The following is a 19,290-nucleotide window of genomic DNA, read 5'->3' as shown; positions in this document are numbered from 1 at the left end:
TCGCTGAAGTTGGAGACTTTTATCTCCCTCACCAACTTCAAACATCAGCTATCTGAGCAGCTAACCGATCGCTGCAGCTGTACATAGTCTATTGGTAAATAGCCCACCCATTTTCACCTACCTCATCCCCATACTGTTTTTATTTATTTACTTTTCTGCTCTTTTGCACACCAATATCTCTACCTGTACATGATCATCTGATCATTTATCACTCCAGTGTTAATCTGCAATATTGTAATTATTTTCCTACCTCCTCATGCCTTTTGCACACATTGTATATAGACTCCCCTTTTTTCTCTACTGTGTTATTGACTTGTTAATTGTTTACTCCATGTGTAACTCTGTGTTGTCTGTTCACACTGCTATGCTTTATCTTGGCCAGGTCGCAGTTGCAAACGAGAACCTGTTCTCAACTAGCCTACCTGGTTAAATAAAGGTGAAATAAAATAAAATAAAAAGGCATTAGGATATACACTGGGTGTACAACACATTAGGAACACCTGCTCTTTCCATGACAGACTGACCAGGTCAATCCATGTGAAAGATATGATCCCCTATGTCACCTGTTAAATATATATCAATGAGTGTAGATGGTGAAGAGACAGGTTGAAGAAAGATTTTTAAGCCTTGAGACATGGATTGTGTCTGTGTGCCATTCAGAGGGAGAATGGGCAAGACAAAAGATTGAAGTGCCTTAGAACAGGGAATGGCAGTAGCTGCCAGGCGCACGGGTTTGTGAGTGTTAAGAACTGCAACGCTGCTGGGTTTTTCACGCTCAACAGTTTCCCATCTGTATCAAGAATGGTCCACCTCCCGAAGGACATCCAGCCAACTTGAAATGACTGTGGGATGCTTTGGGACAAGTTGGAGCTATTCTGAGGGCAAAAGAGGGTGCAACTCAATATTAGGGAGGTGTTCCTAATGTTTTGTACACTCAGTGTATGATAAAAAGAGTAATAATAATAATATAATAATATAATATAATAATAATAATATAATAATATATGCCATTTAGCAGACGCTTTTATCCAAAGCGACTTACAGTCATGTGTGCATACATTCTACGTATGGGTGGTCCCGGGAATCGAACCCACTACCCTGGCGTTACAAGCGCCATGCTCTACCAACTGAGCTACAGAAGGACCACTCAGTAGCTGCAGCAGCATATATGATCATTGTACGGGACACTGGATCCTGGACTGGTAAGGGTAGGTAGGTGGTAAGGGTAGGTAACAACACACCCGCCACGCTGATCCTCAACACAGGGGCCCCTCAGGGGTGCATGCTCAGTCCCCTCCTGTACTCCCTGTTCACTCATGACTGCACGGCCAGGTACGACTCCAACACCATCATTAAGTTTGCCGACGACACAATAGTGGTAGGCCTGATCACCGACAACAATGAGACAGCTTATAGGGAGGAGGTCAGAGACCTGGCCGGGTGCCAGGACAACAACCGGGTGCCAGGACAACCTCTTCCTCAACGTGATCAAGACAAAGGAGATGATTGTGGACCACAGGAAAAAGAGGCTGAGCACATCCCCATTCTCATCTACAGGGCTGTAGTGAAGCAGGTTGAGAGCTTCAAGTTCCTTGGTGTCCACATCACCAACAAACTAACATGGTCCAAGCACACCAAGACAGTAGTGAAGAGGGCACGACAAAACCTAATCCCCCTCAGGAGACTGAAAAGGTTTGACATGGGCCCCCAGATCCTCAAAAGGTTCTACAGCTGCATCATCGAGAGCATCCTGACTGGTTGCATCACTGCCTGGTATGGCAACTGCTTGGGCTACGACCGCAAAACACTACAGGGGGTAGTGCGAATGGCCCAGTACATCACTGGGGCCAAGCTTCCTGCCATCCAGGACCTCTATACCAGGCAGTGTCAGAGGATGCCCTAAAAATTGCCAAAGACTCCAGCCAACCTAGTCATAGACTGTTCTCTCTGCTACAGAGCGGTACCGGAGCACCATGAAGCTTCTAAACAGCTTCAACCTCCAAGCCATAAGACTCCTGAACTCTTAATCAAATGACTACCCAGACTATTTGCATTGCCCCCCTTCTTTTACACCGCTGCTACTCTCTGTTGTTATCATCTTGTGGTGGTGAATTTCTTTACTATCAAATGAGGAGAGACAAACTTATTACACAAGTCAGAGTTATACATACTAAATCTTTATTCACTTATTCATAAGGGAGCAGGTCAATACAATGCACACATAGATTGAATCGATTGATAATGATGGTGCTCTGGATAAGAGCGTCTGCTAAATGACTTAAATGTAAATGTAAATCGATGATCGATGAATCACCCTCAGATGAGACCCGAGACAAAATTACAAAGGTATTTTAGAGCAAAGATACACCCCCTTCAGTCTACATGACAAACAACAGATTTATGGAATAGGTCACAAGGTTAAGACTTGTATGAAATATACTTGTAATTCACAGCAGAGAGTATCTGCTGTAAAAACATCTTTGTGTAGAGACCAAGGTCTGGCCCTGGGGTCATCTCTCCCTGGTACCATATAGAACAGAAACATTAACTCATGCTCTGGAATGCAGTCTCTTTAGGTTTTATCACCCAAAAGACACCGGAAATCTCCTGTCAGTGTTAGAGGCCCACATTCATATCACACTGACACAATAGTTATAAGAATCCTCTTTTCTGTTGCATAAAACAACCATTTGATGCAATAAAAGTATTATAACAATCTTGAAATGTTGCTCGCACATTCCCCCATTTTGAGAATCCTCTCAACTTAAAACAAAATTACAAGATTTGCGAACATTCATTCACATGCAGAAAATGCATACATTCTTCATAAACCAAGAAGCATAAAAGCAATAACTCATTGCTTGTGTTCCTGCCCATCTTAATAACATCTTAATAATCAATCCATAATACATTTATTGCTTCACTCATATAGTTATTAACATAGTAAACTCAAATCAATCCTTCAGTTTTAGAAATCATTCAGTTTCCAAATCATAATCACAACCCAATTAAATATCCAACCAAAATGTAGAATGACAATGCTCAGTGATTCAAATTGGTCAAAGTATTATTATTATTTTAAACAAACATCAACGTGGGCAGAATGTACATTTATATTAACATACAGTGTAATTATCGTATAATTCTATTATCAACTTTCTTTTTATAATACAGATCAGTATCTTAATGCAATCTTATTCTAAATTACTATAGTTTTATGTAGTGTGCAGACCTCTACAATCAACCTGATAATAATAATAATATATAATAATAAAGAACTCCTGATAATTATAAATAATTCCTGATACCCCCAAATAAACAATTCTAACAAATACATTTTGGGCACAACTCCCCAACCCCCCTTCAGGCACTCATTTTTCTGCATTGTCTTCTTCAGATCAAATCAAATCAAATCAAATCAAATTTATTTATATAGCCCTTCGTACATCAGCTGATATCTCAAAGTGCTGTACAGAAACCCAGCCTAAAACCCCAAACAGCAAACAATGCAGGTGTAAAAGCACATTGGCTTGAAAAACTCCATTAGAAACCAGTAAACCTAGGAAGAAACCTAGAGAGAAGATTGGGGTGGCAGATCCTCTTCTGGCTGTCACGGGTAGGATTATAACAGAACATGAAAAGATGTTCAAATGTTCATAAATGACCAGCATGCTCTGATTAATAAGCTGCAGAACAGCTGAAACTGGAGCAGCAGCACAGTCAGGTGGACTGGGGACAGCAAGGAGCCATCATGTCAGGTAGTCCTGGGGCACGGTCTTCAGGGCCAGGTCCTCCGAGAGAGAGAAAGAAAGAGAGAATTAGAGAGAGCATATGTGGGGTGGCCAGTCCTCTTCTGGCTGTGCCGGGTGGAGATTATAACAGAACGTGGCCAAGATGTTCAAATGTTCATAAATGACCAGCATGGTTGAATAATAGTAAGGCAGAACAGTTGAAACTGGAGCAGGAGCATGGCCAGGTGGACTGGGGACAGCAAGGAGTCCTCATGTCAGGTAGTCCTGGGGCATGGTCCTAGGGCTCAGGTCCTCCGAGAGAGAGAAAGAAAGAGAGAAGGAGAGAATGAACGCAAACTTAGATTCAACAGGACACCGAATAGGACAGGATTCAATTGTAACCAGATATAAAAACTGACCCTAGCCCCCCGACACATAAACTACTGCAGCATAAATACTGGAGGCTGAGACAGGAGGGGTCAGGAGACACTGTGGCCCCATCCGAGGACACCCCCGGACAGGGCCAAACAGGAAGGATATAACCCCACCCACTTTGCCAAAGCACAGCCCCCACACCACTAGAGGGATATCTTCAACCACCAACTTACCATCCTGAGACAAGGCCGAGTATAGCCCAGTTCAAAGTGGATGGCCCATGATAATGTCCCAATTTCAATGTCTCACCTGAGGGTTTGGGTTAGGGTAACCCTAACCATCACCTTTACTACCCATTACGTCTTGTCCATTCGTCAACCAGTATACCGGCAACATAAGAGAAGATTAGAGCAGATCTCTCCCCATGCTCACTCCACGTGGACTCCTCTCACACCCCTGAGAAAAGACCTGAGAGAAAAGCAGTCGATAGCTCTGATTGGACGCTGCATACAGGCTGCTGGCTCAGGACTCAGGTCTCTGGTAGAAGTGGTGCACTCCATACACTCCTCTGATTGGACGCTCCATACAGGCTGCTGGCTCAGGACTCAGGTCTCTGGTAGAAGTGGTGCACTCGATAGCTCTGATTATCGCTGCATACAGGCTGCTTCACAGGACTCAGGTCTCTGGTACAGTGGTGCAGTCGATAGCTCTGATTGGACGCTGCATACAGGCTGCTGGCTCAGGACTCAGGTCTCTGGTAGAAGTGGTGCAGTCGATAGCTCTGATTGGACGCTGCATACAGGCTGCTGGCTCAGGACTCAGGTCTCTGGTAGAAGTGGTGCAGTCGATAGCTCTGATTGGACGCTGCATACAGGCTGCTGCTCAGGACTCAGGTCTCTGGTAGAAGTGGTGCAGTCGATAGCTCTGATTGGACGCTGCATACAGGCTGCTGGCTCAGGACTCAGGTCTCTGGTAGAAGTGGTGCAGTCGATAGCTCTGATTGGACGCAGCATACAGGCTGCTGGCTCAGGACTCAGGTCTCTGGTAGAAGTGGTGCAGTCGATAGCTCTGACTCCTTCTGCATACAGGCTGCTGGCTCAGGACTCAGGTCTCTGGTAGAAGTGGTACAGTCTTAGCTCTGATTGGACGCTGCATACAGGCTGCTGGCTCAGGACTCAGGTCTCTGGCAGAAGTGGTGCAGTCGATAGCTCTGATTGGACGCAGCATACATGCTGCTGGCTCAGGACTCAGGTCTCTGGTAGAAGTGGTGCAGACGATAGCTCTGATTGGACGCAGCATACAGGCTGCTGGCTCAGGACTCAGGTCTCTGGTAGAAGTGGTGCAGTCGATAGCTCTGATTGGACGCTGCATACAGGCTGCTGGCTCAGGACTCAGGTCTCTGGTAGAAGTGGTGCAGTCGATAGCTCTGATTGGACGCAGCATACAGGCTGCTGGCTCAGGACTCAGGTCTCTGGTAGAAGTGGTGCAGTCGATAGCTCTGATTGGACGCTGCATACAGGCTGCTGGCTCAGGACTCAGGTCTCACAGAAGTGGTGCAGTCGATAGCTCTGATTGGACGCTGCATACAGGCTGCTGGCTCAGGACTCAGGTCTCTGGTAGAAGTGGTGCAGTCGATAGCTCTGATTGGACGCTGCATACAGGCTGCTGGCTCAGGACTCAGGTCTCTGGTAGAAGTGGTGCAGTCGATAGCTCTGATTGGACGCTGCATACAGGCTGCTGGCTCAGGACTCAGGTCTCTGGTAGAAGTGGTGCAGTCGATAGCTCTGATTGGACGCTGCATACAGGCTGCTGGCTCAGGACTCAGGTCTCTGGTAGAAGTGGTGCAGTCGATAGCTCTGATTGGACGCTGCATACAGGCTGCTGGCTCAGGACTCAGGTCTCTGGTAGAAGTGGTGCAGTCGATAGCTCTGATTACGCTGCATACAGGCTGCTGGCTCAGGACTCAGGTCTCTGGTAGAAGTGGTGCAGTCGATAGCTCTGATTGGACGCTGCATACAGGCTGCTGGCTCAGGACTCAGGTCTCTGGTAGAAGTGGTGCAGTCGATAGCTCTGATTGGACGCTGCATACAGGCTGCTGGCTCAGGACTCAGGTCTCTGGTAGAAGTGGTGCAGTCGATAGCTCTGATTGGACGCTGCATACAGGCTGCTGGCTCAGGACTCAGGTCTCTGGTAGAAGTGGTGCAGTCGATAGCTCTGATTATCGCTGCATACAGGCTGCTGGCTCAGGACTCAGGTCTCTGGTAGAAGTGGTGCAGTCGATAGCTCTGATTGGACGCTGCATACAGGCTGCTGGCTCAGGACTCAGGTCTCTGGTAGAAGTGGTGCAGTCGATAGCTCTGATTGGACGCTGCATACAGGCTGCTGGCTCAGGACTCAGGTCTCTGGTAGAAGTGGTGCAGACGGGGCCGTGTTCAACGCCTGTGTCGCTCTTCTTCAGCCAGTTAGAGGGGGGGTTTGAGGTACACACACTGTTCCGTCCAATTATCTCTTCCATGCATGAAGAGACCGTCTGACGTCACCTTTCATCAAGAGAGGACAGATCAGAACAACACTTTAGTTCAGTATGTTTTTATTCAGGAAATCCAGACAAGCATTAACTATATGATAAGTTATTACTTTTACAAATAATTCTTAATGCCAATGTCTAAACATATGTCAAAGAGAATAACACATTCAATTGTAACCATTTTTAAAAAGTGTCTTAAACTCCCCATCACACTGTTAACTTCATCCTGGATCAGGAAGTTAGACCTCTAACCCACCGGGAGAAATCCCCACAGTCCAGCAGACCTAATCTGGTGAGATTTGACCCAAAACAGAACAGAACAAACAACGCAACAAAACACTCCTTCACATATCACTCCTTCACATATCACTCCATACACTCCTTCACATATCACTCCTTCACATATCACTCCATACACTCCTTCACATATCACTCCTTCACATATCACTCCATACACTCCTTCACATATCACTCCTTCACATATCACTCCATACACTCCTTCACATATCACTCCTTCACACATCACTCCATACACTCCTTCACATATCACTCCTTCACATATCACTCCTTCACATATCACTCCATACACTCCTTCACATATCACTCCTTCACATATCACTCCTTCACACATCACTCCATACACTCCTTCACATATCACTCCTTCACATATCACTCCATACACTCCTTCACATATCACTCCTTCACACATCACTCCATACACTCCTTCACATATCACTCCTTCACATATCACTCCTTCACATATCACTCCATACACTCCTTCACATATCACTCCTTCACATATCACTCCATACACTCCTTCACATATCACTCCTTCACATATCACTCCATACACTCCTTCACATATCACTCCTTCACACATCACTCCATACACTCCTTCACATATCACTCCTTCACACATCACTCCATACACTCCTTCACATATCACTCCTTCACATATCACTCCTTCACATATCACTCCATACACTCCTTCACATATCACTCCTTCACACATCACTCCATACACTCCTTCACATATCACTCCTTCACATATCACTCCATACACTCCTTCACATATCACTCCTTCACATATCACTCCTTCACATATCACTCCATACACTCCTTCACATATCACTCCTTCACATATCACTCCATACACTCCTTCACACATCACTCCTTCACATATCACTCCATACACTCCTTCACATATCACTCCTTCACATATCACTCCATACACTCCTTCACATATCACTCCTTCACATATCACTCCATACACTCCTTCACATATCACTCCTTCACATATCACTCCATACACTCCTTCACATATCACTCCATACACTCCTTCACACATCACTCCTTCACATATCACTCCATACACTCCTTCACACATCACTCCTTCACATATCACTCCATACACTCCTTCACACATCACTCCTTCACATATCACTCCATACACTCCTTCACACATCACTCCTTCACATATCACTCCATACACTCCTTCACACATCACTCCTTCACATATCACTCCATACACTCCTTCACATATCACTCCTTCACATATCACTCCATACACTCCTTCACACATCACTCCTTCACATATCACTCCATACACTCCTTCACACATCACTCCTTCACATATCACTCCATACACTCCTTCACATACACTCCTTCACATATCACTCCATACACTCCTTCACTCAAGGCTTGTAAACTTCAATCCAAAACACCAGAGGACTGTTACCCCCATTTTGAGTAAAAAGACACAACTACTGGTCAAAAAATAAAACAAAACCATTTAAAATAACACAATTGAATTAGAATCACTACCCTTAATAACTCCATAAAGAAAAATAATTGTAGGAAAATAGACAGGCAGCCTACCCTTAATCAAAGGCAACGCCCTCTCCTTCTTCACATTGGTCCAAATCAGAAATATGGAGAAGAACTATAAACTTCATCATAATTATCAATATTACAAATGACCTTCAAATAGGTATTACAAATTACCTTAAATTCATTATCCAAATGGCTTTCCAATGAGGGTGATCAAACCACACTGGAAAGTCAGGACAGAGGTCAGAGGTCATAGAAAACCTTCAAAGAAGTGTTTCTTACTATATGAGACAAATTAATGAAAAACAGTCAAACATTTCATACATGTCATATCCCAGGTTTCCAGTAAATTTCTTTATCAAAATAATTACTGTTTAATTAAAACTCAGAAAATAACAACTTCCCATAAAATTCCATGTGTGTGTGGGCCCTTCTTTTCCATAACTATGTAAAATGATCCTGGTATCATTACTAGACCAATGTCCAACAACATATGTAGTAGCTGTTTCACCTTAGATAGTTCCTGTTACCCCTCGGAATGTAACACTTTTTTCTGTTGCAAATGTAGTCAATTTCTCAGCGTAAGGAATCAGTGATATTTGATCCCAGGCCTTTAATAAAAAGTTGTTTGAGACGTGATCTCCTACGTCTCCCTTAACATACATAATGTAGTGGACTTCCATCAGTCCCGGAAGGAAGAATCCTACTCAAAACACATCACATAATGCAGTGTTTCATTAAGTGAAATCGACACCTAAAATAAACAATAAACAAACCCGTAACCCCTTTCCAGTAATCTAATCCTTTCAACCTGTTGCATTAATTTAGTAAAAATATGAACCTGTTGTTTAACAAATCTAGAACCTTTAAAAAGTTAGTCATCGGCGTAATAGTCAAATCTAACTGTTGCCCACTCTTAGCTATAATGTGGGCGTGTTTGCATCTCAATGTGAAAAAAACTGTCTGCATGTTCTTCACAAAGAGGGCAACAGATGCTACAGAGCCAGATGTCTATGTGTCAGGGGAGAATGTAAGAGTTTTCCTCCTCCTCTTCGTCTGAGGAGGAGAAGCGAGAGGGATCGGAGGACCAATGCACAGCGTGGTAAGTGTCCATGGTTGTTTATTTAAAAAACATAAACGGAACACTATGAATACAAAAACAATAAATGAGAACAAACCGAAACAGTACCGTGTGGCGAATAAACACAGACACGGAAACAATCACCCACAAAACAACATTGAAACCCAGGCTACCTAAGTATGATCCTCAATCAGAGACACCCAGGCTACCTAAGTATGATTCTCAATCAGAGACAACCAGGCTACCTAAGTATGATTCTCAATCAGAGACAACCAGGCTACCTAAGTATGATTCTCAATCAGAGACACCCAGGCTACCTAAGTATGATTCTCAATCAGAGACACCCAGGCTACCTAAGTATGATTCTCAATCAGAGACACCCAGGCTACCTAAGTATGATTCTCAATCAGAGACAACCAGGCTACCTAAGTATGATTCTCAATCAGAGACACCCAGGCTACCTAAGTATGATTCTCAATCAGAGACAACCAGGCTACCTAAGTATGATTCTCAATCAGAGACAACTAACGACACCTGCCTCTGATTGAAAACCATACTAGGCTGAACACAGAAATCCAACCTAGAAACACAGAACATAGAATGCCCACCCAACTCACGTCCTGACCAACTAAAACAAACAAAAAACACAGGAACTAGGGTCTGGACGTGACTGTCACGATCGTCGTAAGGAGCGGACCAAAATGCAGCGTGGTATGTGTTCATGATGATTTTTTAATTAAAGAAAGCACTTGGAATTATGCAACTTGGAATTATGAAAAAACGAGCTCCGACTGGGAAGAATCGGTCCCTCGACTTGGAATTATGAAAAAACGAGCTCAGACTGGGAAGAATTGGTCACCCTACTTGGAATTATGAAAAAACGAGCTCCGACTGGGAAGAATTGGTCACCCTACTTGGAATTATGAAAAAACGAGCTCCGACTGGGAAGAATCGGTCACCCAACTTGGAATTCCAACTTGTGCCTATTTCTAGATCTCTGACCTGAAGATCCCTGATGTCATGATTGGACCTTGTATTTCTGAAACTGGATTCAGTGCTCTCGTCTGCATTAAACCCAAATATCGATCCAGGTTCGATGTGACGGCAGAGATGAGGTGCACATTGACAACCCCTGACTTTGAAAAGCTCTGATGCAACATGCACACCCATCTCATTGGTGGTGGTCAGATAAGAGATTTGCAATTGACTGTCATAGCCCCACATTAAAAGTATGTGATGGTGAGTTGAGAAGCCTAGTGGTTAGAGCGTTGGACTAGTAACCGGAAGGTTGCGAGTTCAAACCCCAGAGCTGACAAGGTACAAATCTGTCGTTCTGCCCCTGAACAGTCAGTTAACCCACTGTTCCCAGGCCGTCATTGAAAATAAGAATGTGTTCTTAACTGACTTGCCTGGTTAAATAAAGGTCAAATTAAAAAATTAAAATAGCCCCACATTAAAAGGATGTGATGGTGAGTTGAGAAGACAATCAGAAATACTGTTAGAATGTTTTTCAATTGACTGTCATAGCCCCAAATAATAAAGTAAACATTGACTGTTAAAAACCTCTCTGGGATAGGCGGGACGCTGGCCAGGGCGCCTCTATTTGACGCTGGCCAGGGCGCCAAATAGAGCGCCAAATTCAAACAAAATAGTATAAAAATTAAACTTTCATTAAATCACACATGTAGATACCAAATTAAAGCTACACTCGTTGTGAATCCAGCCAACATGTCAGATTTCAAAAAGGCTTTTTGGCAAAAAGCATAAGATGCTATTATCTGATGATAGCACAACAGTAAACAAATAGAGAAAGCATATTTCAACCCTGCAGGCGCTACACAAAATGCAGAAATAAAATATGAATCAAATCAAATCAAATTTGATTTGTCACATACACATGGTTAGCAGATGTTAGTGCGAGTGTAGCGAAATGCTTGTGCTTCTAGTTCCGACAATGCAGTAATAACCAACAAGTAATCGAGCTAACAATTCCAAAACTACTACCTTATAGACACAAGTGTAAGGGGATAAAGAATATGTACATAAAGATATATGAATGAGTGATGGTACAGAGCGGCATAGGCAAGATACAGTAGATGGTATTGAGTGCATATCAAATCAAATCAAATGTATTTATATAGCCCTTCATACATCAGCTGATATCGCAAAGTGGTGTACAGAAACCCAGCCTAAAACCCCAAACAGCAAGCAATGCAGGTGTAGAAGCACGGTGGCTAGGAAAAACTCCCTAGAAAGGCCAAAACCTAGGAAGAAACCTAGAGAGGAACCAGGCTATGTGGGGTGGCCAGTCCTCTTTTGGCTGTGCCGGGTGGAGATTATAACAGAACATGGCCAAGATGTTCAAATGTTCATAAATGACCAGCATGGTCGAATAATAGTAAGGCAGAACAGTTGAAACTGGAGCAGCAGCATGGCCAGGTGGACTGGGGACAGCAAGGAGTCATCATGTCAGGCACACTTAGATTCACACAGGACACCGAATAGGACAGGAGAGGTACTCCAGATATAACAAACTGACCCTAGCCCCCCGACACACAAACTACTGCAGAATAAATACTGGAGGCTGAGACAGGAGGGGTCAGGAGACACTGTGGCCCCATCCGAGGACACCCCCGGACAGGGCCAAACAGGAAGGATATAACCCCACCCACTTTGCCAAAGCACAGCCCCCACACCACTAGAAGGATATCTTCAACCACCAACTTACCATCCTGAGACAAGGCTGAGTATAGCCCACAAAAATCTCCGCCACGGCACAACCCAGGGGGGCGCCACCCAGACAGGATGACCACAACAGTGAATCAACCCACTCAGGTGACGCACCCCCCCCAGGGACGGCATGAGAGAGCCCCAGTAAGCCAGTGACTCAGCCCCTGTAATAGGGTTAGAGGCAGAGAATCCCAGTGGAAAGAGGGGAACCGGCCAGGCAGAGACAGCAAGGGCGGTTCGTTGCTCCAGAGCCTTTCCGTTCACCTTCCCACTCCTGGGCCAGACTACACTCAATCATATGACCCACTGAAGAGATGAGTCTTCAGTAAAGACTTAAAGGTTGAGACCGAGTTTGTGTCTCTGACATGGGTAGGCAGACCGAGATGAGATGAGTATGAAAAACAAAGTGGCATAGTTAAAGTGGCTAGTGATACATGTATTACATAAGGATGCAGTAGATGATATAGAGTACAGTATATACATATGAGATGCATAATGTAGGGAACATTATATTAGGTAGCATTGTTTAACGTGGCTAGTGATATATTTTACATAATTTCCCATCAATTCCCATTATTAGTGGCTGGAGTTGAGTCAGTGTGTTGGCAGCAGTCTGATGGCCTTGAGATGGAAGCTGTTTTTCAGTCTCTCGGTCCCAGCTTTGATGCACCTGTACTGACCTCGCCTTCTGGATGATAGCGGGGTGAACAGGCAGTGGCTCGAGTGGTTGCTGTCCTTGATGATCTTTATGGCCTTCCTGTGACCTCGGGTGGTGTAGGTGTCCTGGAGGGCAGGTAGTTTGCCCCCGATGATGCGTTGTGCAGACCTCACTACCCTCTGGAGAGCCTTACGGTTGTGGGCGGAGCAGTTGCCGTACCAGGCGGTGATGCAGCCCGACAGGATGCTCGCGATTGTGCATCTGTAGAAGTTTGTGAGTGCTTTTGGTGATAAGCCAAATTTCTCCAGCCTCCTGAGGTTGAAGAGGCGCTGCTGCGCCTTCTTCACGATGCTGCCTGTGTGGGTGGACCAATTCAGTTTGTCTGTGATGTGTACGCCGAGGAACTTAAAACTTACTACCCTCTCCACTACTGTTCCATCGATGTGGATAGGGGGGTGTTCCCTCTGCTGTTTCCTGAAGTCTACAATCATCTCCTTAGTTTTGTTGACGTTGAGTGTGAGGTTATTTTCCTGACACCACACTCCAAGGGCCCTCACCTCCTCCCTGTAGGCCGTCTCGTCGTTGTTGGTAATCAAGCCTACCACTGTTGTGTCGTCCGCAAACTTGATGATTGAGTTGGAGGCGTGTGTGAACAGGGAGTACAGGAGAGGGCTCAGAACGCATCATGCCTTACCTTTGATGAGCTTCTTTTGTTGGCACTCCAATATGTCCCATAAACATCACAAAAGGTCTTTTGTTCGATTAATTCCATCGATATCTATCCAAAATGTCCAATTATTTGGCGCGTTTGATCCAGAAAAACACAGTTTCAAATTTGGGCAACGTCACTACAAAATATCTCAAAACTTACCTGTAAACTTTGCCAAAACATTTCAAACTACTTTTGTAATACAACTATAGCTATAGCTATACAACTATTTTTAAACGTTAATAATCGATCAAAAAGAAGACGGGTCTATCTGTTTACAACAAACTAACGCTACTTTTCTGGTCTTGCCAACTCTCAAACAGTACACAAAACGTGACAGTCATTCAAGATGGCCGTACTTCTTCATTACACAAAGGAATAACCTCAACCAATTTCCAAGACTGGTGATATCCAGTGGAAGCGGTAGGAACTGGAAACAAGTCCCTTAGAATTTTGGTTTCCCTATGAAAGCTCATTTAATAGACAGTGACCTCAAAAAAGAAATAATCTGAATGGTTTGTCCTCAAGGTTTTGCCTGCTACATAAGTTCTGTTATACTCACAGACATGATCGGTTTTAGAAATTTCAGAGTGTTTTCTATCCATATCTACTAATAATATGCATATCTCATATTCTGGGGATGAGTACCAGGAGTTGAAATTGGGCACACTATTTATCCAAAAGTGAAAATGCTGCACCCTATCCCGAAGAGGTTTTTAAGGACATAATTTATTTTCACATGGTTGGGGTCGTGAGAATTTACAGATATCAAAATGGGGTTGTGGGTCAAAACAGTTTGGGAACCTTTGGTGTCGAGTCAGTATGAATGTGTGTGCACATTATGTGTGTGTGAGCAAATTAAGTGTGTGTGTGTTTGTGTGACTGAGTCGTGCCGTTAGCAAACCTGATGGTATTCTTGGAGTCGTGCATGGGTGAACAGGGAGTATAGGAGTGGATTAATCACACACCCCTGAGGGGCCCCAGTGTTGATGGTCAGCATGGTGGATATGTTGTTGCCTACCCTCACCACCTGGGATACCCTTCAGGAAGTCCAGGAGTGTTAAGTCCTAGATTCTGGGATGATGGAGCTGATGTGTGCCATAACAAGCCTTTCAAAGCAGTTCATGATTACAGATGTGAGTGCTGCAGGGCCTTAGAGTTGTTGGGGAAAGGAAGGATGACGGTCAGGTTGGTTGACTGATTGATGACCATGTATGCCGGTGTTGACCAGTCCTGGGTGTTTATTTTGCCAGTGTGTTGCTGGTAGTGAGTGCTGGCAGAGGGCCAACACGGGGATGCCCGTCAAGTCTCCTCGCTTCGCGCTGTTTGATCTGGCAGAGGGGAAGAGCTACAGCTTCAGAGTCCGCTGCTGTAACTCTGCTGGGATGTCTGAGGCCTCCTCTGCTACTGGAGATATCACTGTAGGAGACATGCTGGGTGAGTAGAGAGATAAAGACATATTTAGATATATGCTGGACTATAGAGAGATATACTGTAGATATATACAGCAACTCTGCTGGGATGTCTGAGCTCTCCTCTGCTATTGGAGATATCACTGTAGGAGACATGCTGGGTGAGTAGAGAGATAAAGACATATTGCTATATATACTGGACTCCTGTACTCTGCTCCCCCCATCTCCCTCGCTCTCAGACCTGCCTGCGGCCCCCGGCCCAGCCGTAGCCACTAGGAACACAGATACATCAGTCGTTGTTTCCTGGGGGGCGTCTAAGGATGTAAAACACCTGGTGGGATATTACATCAACTATACTGTGGTGGGCAGTGATGTCTGGACACCCGCAAACAACAAGCCTGTTAAAGGAACCAGGTACATTACATTATAGAAATTCAATCAATCAATCACTCAATCAACCATTTATTCATTTTTTTCATTCATTAAATCTTCCTTTCATCCAATATTTCATTCATTAATTCATCTATCCATTAATTCATAAAATTTTTTCACTCAAAAATCAATCAATAAATCAGTCATTTAATCAATAATCCAAATCAATAACCCTCCGTATTCCTGTCCCAACAGGTTTGTGTGCCACGGTCTGAACACAGGAGAGTCGTGTGTGTTCCGTGTGAAGGCGGTGAACGCAGCAGGGTACAGTCACAGCTCTTTGGAGTCAGAGGCCGTGGTTGTCAAGGCTGGCATCGGTAAGACTTTACAGAACTGGGTTTACTGTATAGATTGCAATATAACATAGAAGGAATATGAGGTGAAGATCTTGGGGGGTTTCAGTTGTTGCTTTTAACAGTACGCTACTATGCATTTCTCAATGTATTCCTCAGCTCTGTTAGTCCAGATCTTTAGCATGTATTTCTCACTGTATATAAGACAATTCCTCAGCTCTATGTTTGTCCAGAACTGTAGGATGTATTTCTGACTGTATATAAGACAATTCCTCAAAAGCCAAAGCCATTCCCCCTGTCCCATCCTCCCCTCCCTGTTCCATCCGCCCTGTCCCATCCTCCCCTCCCTGTCCCACCTCCCTGTCCCATTCTCCCCTCCCTGTCCCATCCTCCTTGTCCCACCCCCCCCTCCCTGTCCCATCCTCCTTGTCCCACCCCCCCTCCCTGTCCCATCCTCCCTGTCCCATCCTCCCCTCTCTGTCCCATCCTCCCCTCTCTGTCCCATCCTCCCCTCCCTGTCCCATCCTCCCTGTCCCATTCTCTCCTCCCTGTCCCACCCTCCCTGTCCCATCCTCCCCTCCCTGTCCCATCCTCCCCTCTCTGTCCCATCCTCCCTGTCCCATCCTCCCCTCTCTGTCCCATCCTCCCCTCCCTGTCCCATCCTCCCCTCCCTGTCCCATCCCCCCTGTCCCATCCTCCCTGTTAACATAATATATAATAATATATATAATAATAATGTTAATTATTGTTAATAATGTTAACCTGAGGTACCCCCAGCCATCCCTGGTGTCCCCAGTGGAGTCCACCTGATGGAGGCAGCTCGTGACTACATGGTGTTAGCCTGGAGGGAGCCGGCGGTGACCGGGGGAGCTGACATCAGAGGATACTTTGTGGACTACAGGACAGTAAAGGGTGGAGTTGGAGGACAGTGGCATGAACTCAACCCCAAGGCTGTCACCTGTACTTCCTATAAGGTAAGGCATTTTAAGACAAATGGCAAAGAATTAACAATGAAGTACTCTTCTTTTGGCTCTGGCCAAACAAATGTTTTTGTTCTAAATTGATGGATTGAGACATTGCACTATTACAGCGACGGGGTAGTAGTGTGTTATTACAGCTGTAGGGTGCGTTGATAAAGCCTCTAACCTTCCTGGGTGTGTCCTTCCTGGGTGTGTCCTTCCTGGGTGTGTCCTTCCTGGGTGTGTCCTTCCTGGGTGTGTCCTTCCTGGGTGTGTCCTTCCTATGTATGTCCTTCCTATGTATGTCCTTCCTGGGTGTGTCCTTCCTGGGTGTGCTATGCGTGTTCTTCCTGCGTGTTTCCTTTCTGGGCGTGTCCTTTCTGGGCGTGTCCTTCCTGGGTGTGTCCTTCCTGGGTTTGTCCAGGCAGAGAACCTGAAGGAGAACTTGTTCTACCAGTTCCAAGTGCGAGCCATCAACATGGCCGGGGTCAGCGAGGCCTCTCTGCCCAGCGCAGCTCTGGAATGTAAAGAATGGACCATTGCTAAGCCAGGTACCCTTACCCTATACCCTAACCTTACCCTATACCCTAACCTTACCCTATACCCTAACCTTACCCTATACCCTAACCCTATACCCTAACCTTACCCTATACCCTAACCTTACCCTATATACTAACCCTATACCCTAACCTTACCCTATACCCTAACCTTACCCTATACCCTAACCTTACCCTATACCCTAACCTTACCCTATACCCTAACCCTATACCCTAACCTTACCCTATACCCTAACCTTACCCTATACACCAACCCTATACCCTAACCTTACCCTATACCCTAACCTTACCCTATACACCAACCCTATACCCTAACCTTACCCTATACCCTAACCTTACCCTATACACTAACCCTATACCCTAACCTTACCCTATACACCAACCCTATACCCTAACGTTACCATATACCCTAACCTTGCCCTATACCCTAACCTTAACCTATACACTAACCTTACACTACCCTATATCCTATACCCTGACATTACCCTAACCTTACCCTAACCTTAACCTATACCCTAACCTTACACTACCCTATATCCTATACCCTAACATTACCCTAACCTTACACTAACCTTACCCTATACTCTATACCCTAACCTTACCCTATACCCTAACCTTACCCTATACACAAACCTTACCCTATACCCTAACCTTACCCTATACACTAACCTTACCCTATACCCTAACCTATACCCTAACCTTAAACTACCCTATAACCTATACCCTAACCTTACACTACCCTATATCCTATACCCTAACCTTACACTACCCTATATTCTCTACCCTAACCTTACCCTATACCCTAACCTCACCCTATACCCTAACCTTACCCTTACCCTAACCTTACCCTATACCCTAACCTTACGCTATACCCTAACCTCACACTACCCTATACCCTATACCCTAACCTTACCCTATACCCTAACCTTACCCTATACCCTAACCTTACCCTATACCCTAACCTTAACCTATACACTAGCCTTAACCTAACCTTACCCTATACCCTAACCTTACCCTATACACCAACCCTATACCCTAACCTTACCCTATACCCTAACCTTACCCTATACATTAACCCTATACCCTAACCTTACCCTATACACCAACCCTATACCCTAACGTTACCATATACCCTAACCTTACCCTATACCCTAACCTTAACCTATACACTAACCTTACACTACCCTATATCCTATACCCTGTCATTACCCTAACCTTACCCTAACCTTAACCTATACCCTAACCTTACACTAACCTTACCCTATACTCTATACCCTAACCTTACCCTATACCCTAACCTTACCCTATACACAAACCTTACCCTATACCCTAACCTTACCCTATACACTAACCTTACCCTATACCCTAACCTATACCCTAACCTTAAACTACCCTATAACCTATACCCTAACCTTACACTACCCTATATCCTATACCCTAACCTTACACTACCCTATATCCTCTACCCTAACCTTACCCTATACCCTAACCTCACCCTATACCCTAACCGTACCCTTACCCTAACCTTACCCTAACCTTACCCTATACCCTAACCTTACGCTATACCCTAACCTCACACTACCCTATACCCTAACCTTACCCTATACCCTAACCTTACCCTATACCCTAACCTTACCCTATACCCTAACCTTAACCTATACACTAACCTTACCCTAACCTTACCCTATACTCTAACCTTACCCTATACCCTAACCTTAACCTATACACTAACCTTACCTTAACCTTACCCTATACTCTAACCTTACCATATACACTAAACGTACCCTATACCCTAACCTTACCCTAACCTTACCCTATACCCTAACCTTACACTACCCTATATCCTATACCCTTTAACCTATACCCTAACCTTACCCTATACCCTAACCTTACCCTATACACTAACCTTACCCTATACCCTAACCTTACCCTATACCCTAACCTTACCCTATACCCTAACCTTACCCTATACACTAACCTTACCCTATACACTAAC

At 44.8% G+C, this 19,290-nt stretch overlaps 1 protein-coding gene and 1 long non-coding RNA gene across 3 annotated transcripts in view; both read left to right on the top strand.

The window, feature by feature from the left end:
• myom1a (myomesin 1a (skelemin)) overlaps positions 1 to 19,290 on the top strand; it is a 198,575-nt gene that overhangs the window by 35,271 nt on the left and 144,014 nt on the right. The window contains exons 12-16 of the mRNA XM_052462696.1: positions 14,895 to 15,078; positions 15,293 to 15,467; positions 15,681 to 15,802; positions 16,556 to 16,752; positions 17,162 to 17,288. Of these exons, the coding sequence (XP_052318656.1) occupies positions 14,895 to 15,078; positions 15,293 to 15,467; positions 15,681 to 15,802; positions 16,556 to 16,752; positions 17,162 to 17,288 (805 nt within the window). The remainder of the gene's footprint in view (positions 1 to 14,894; positions 15,079 to 15,292; positions 15,468 to 15,680; positions 15,803 to 16,555; positions 16,753 to 17,161; positions 17,289 to 19,290) is intronic.
• LOC127907466 (uncharacterized) lies at positions 4,816 to 6,522 on the top strand. 2 transcript variants are annotated; one of them, XR_008064441.1, is made up of 4 exons: positions 4,816 to 4,928; positions 5,000 to 5,071; positions 6,074 to 6,289; positions 6,361 to 6,522. It is a non-coding gene; the product is annotated as an uncharacterized LOC127907466 (long non-coding RNA). The 2 variants fall into 2 exon arrangements; XR_008064442.1 differs by having other exon boundaries at positions 5,000 to 5,143; positions 6,146 to 6,289.

The sequence above is a fragment of the Oncorhynchus keta genome, chromosome 15 (genome assembly GCF_023373465.1).
Source record: "Oncorhynchus keta strain PuntledgeMale-10-30-2019 chromosome 15, Oket_V2, whole genome shotgun sequence".
Lineage (NCBI taxonomy): Eukaryota > Metazoa > Chordata > Actinopteri > Salmoniformes > Salmonidae > Oncorhynchus > Oncorhynchus keta.
Note: the sequence above shows the minus strand (reverse complement) of the source record. Positions and strands in the feature narration are given on the sequence as shown.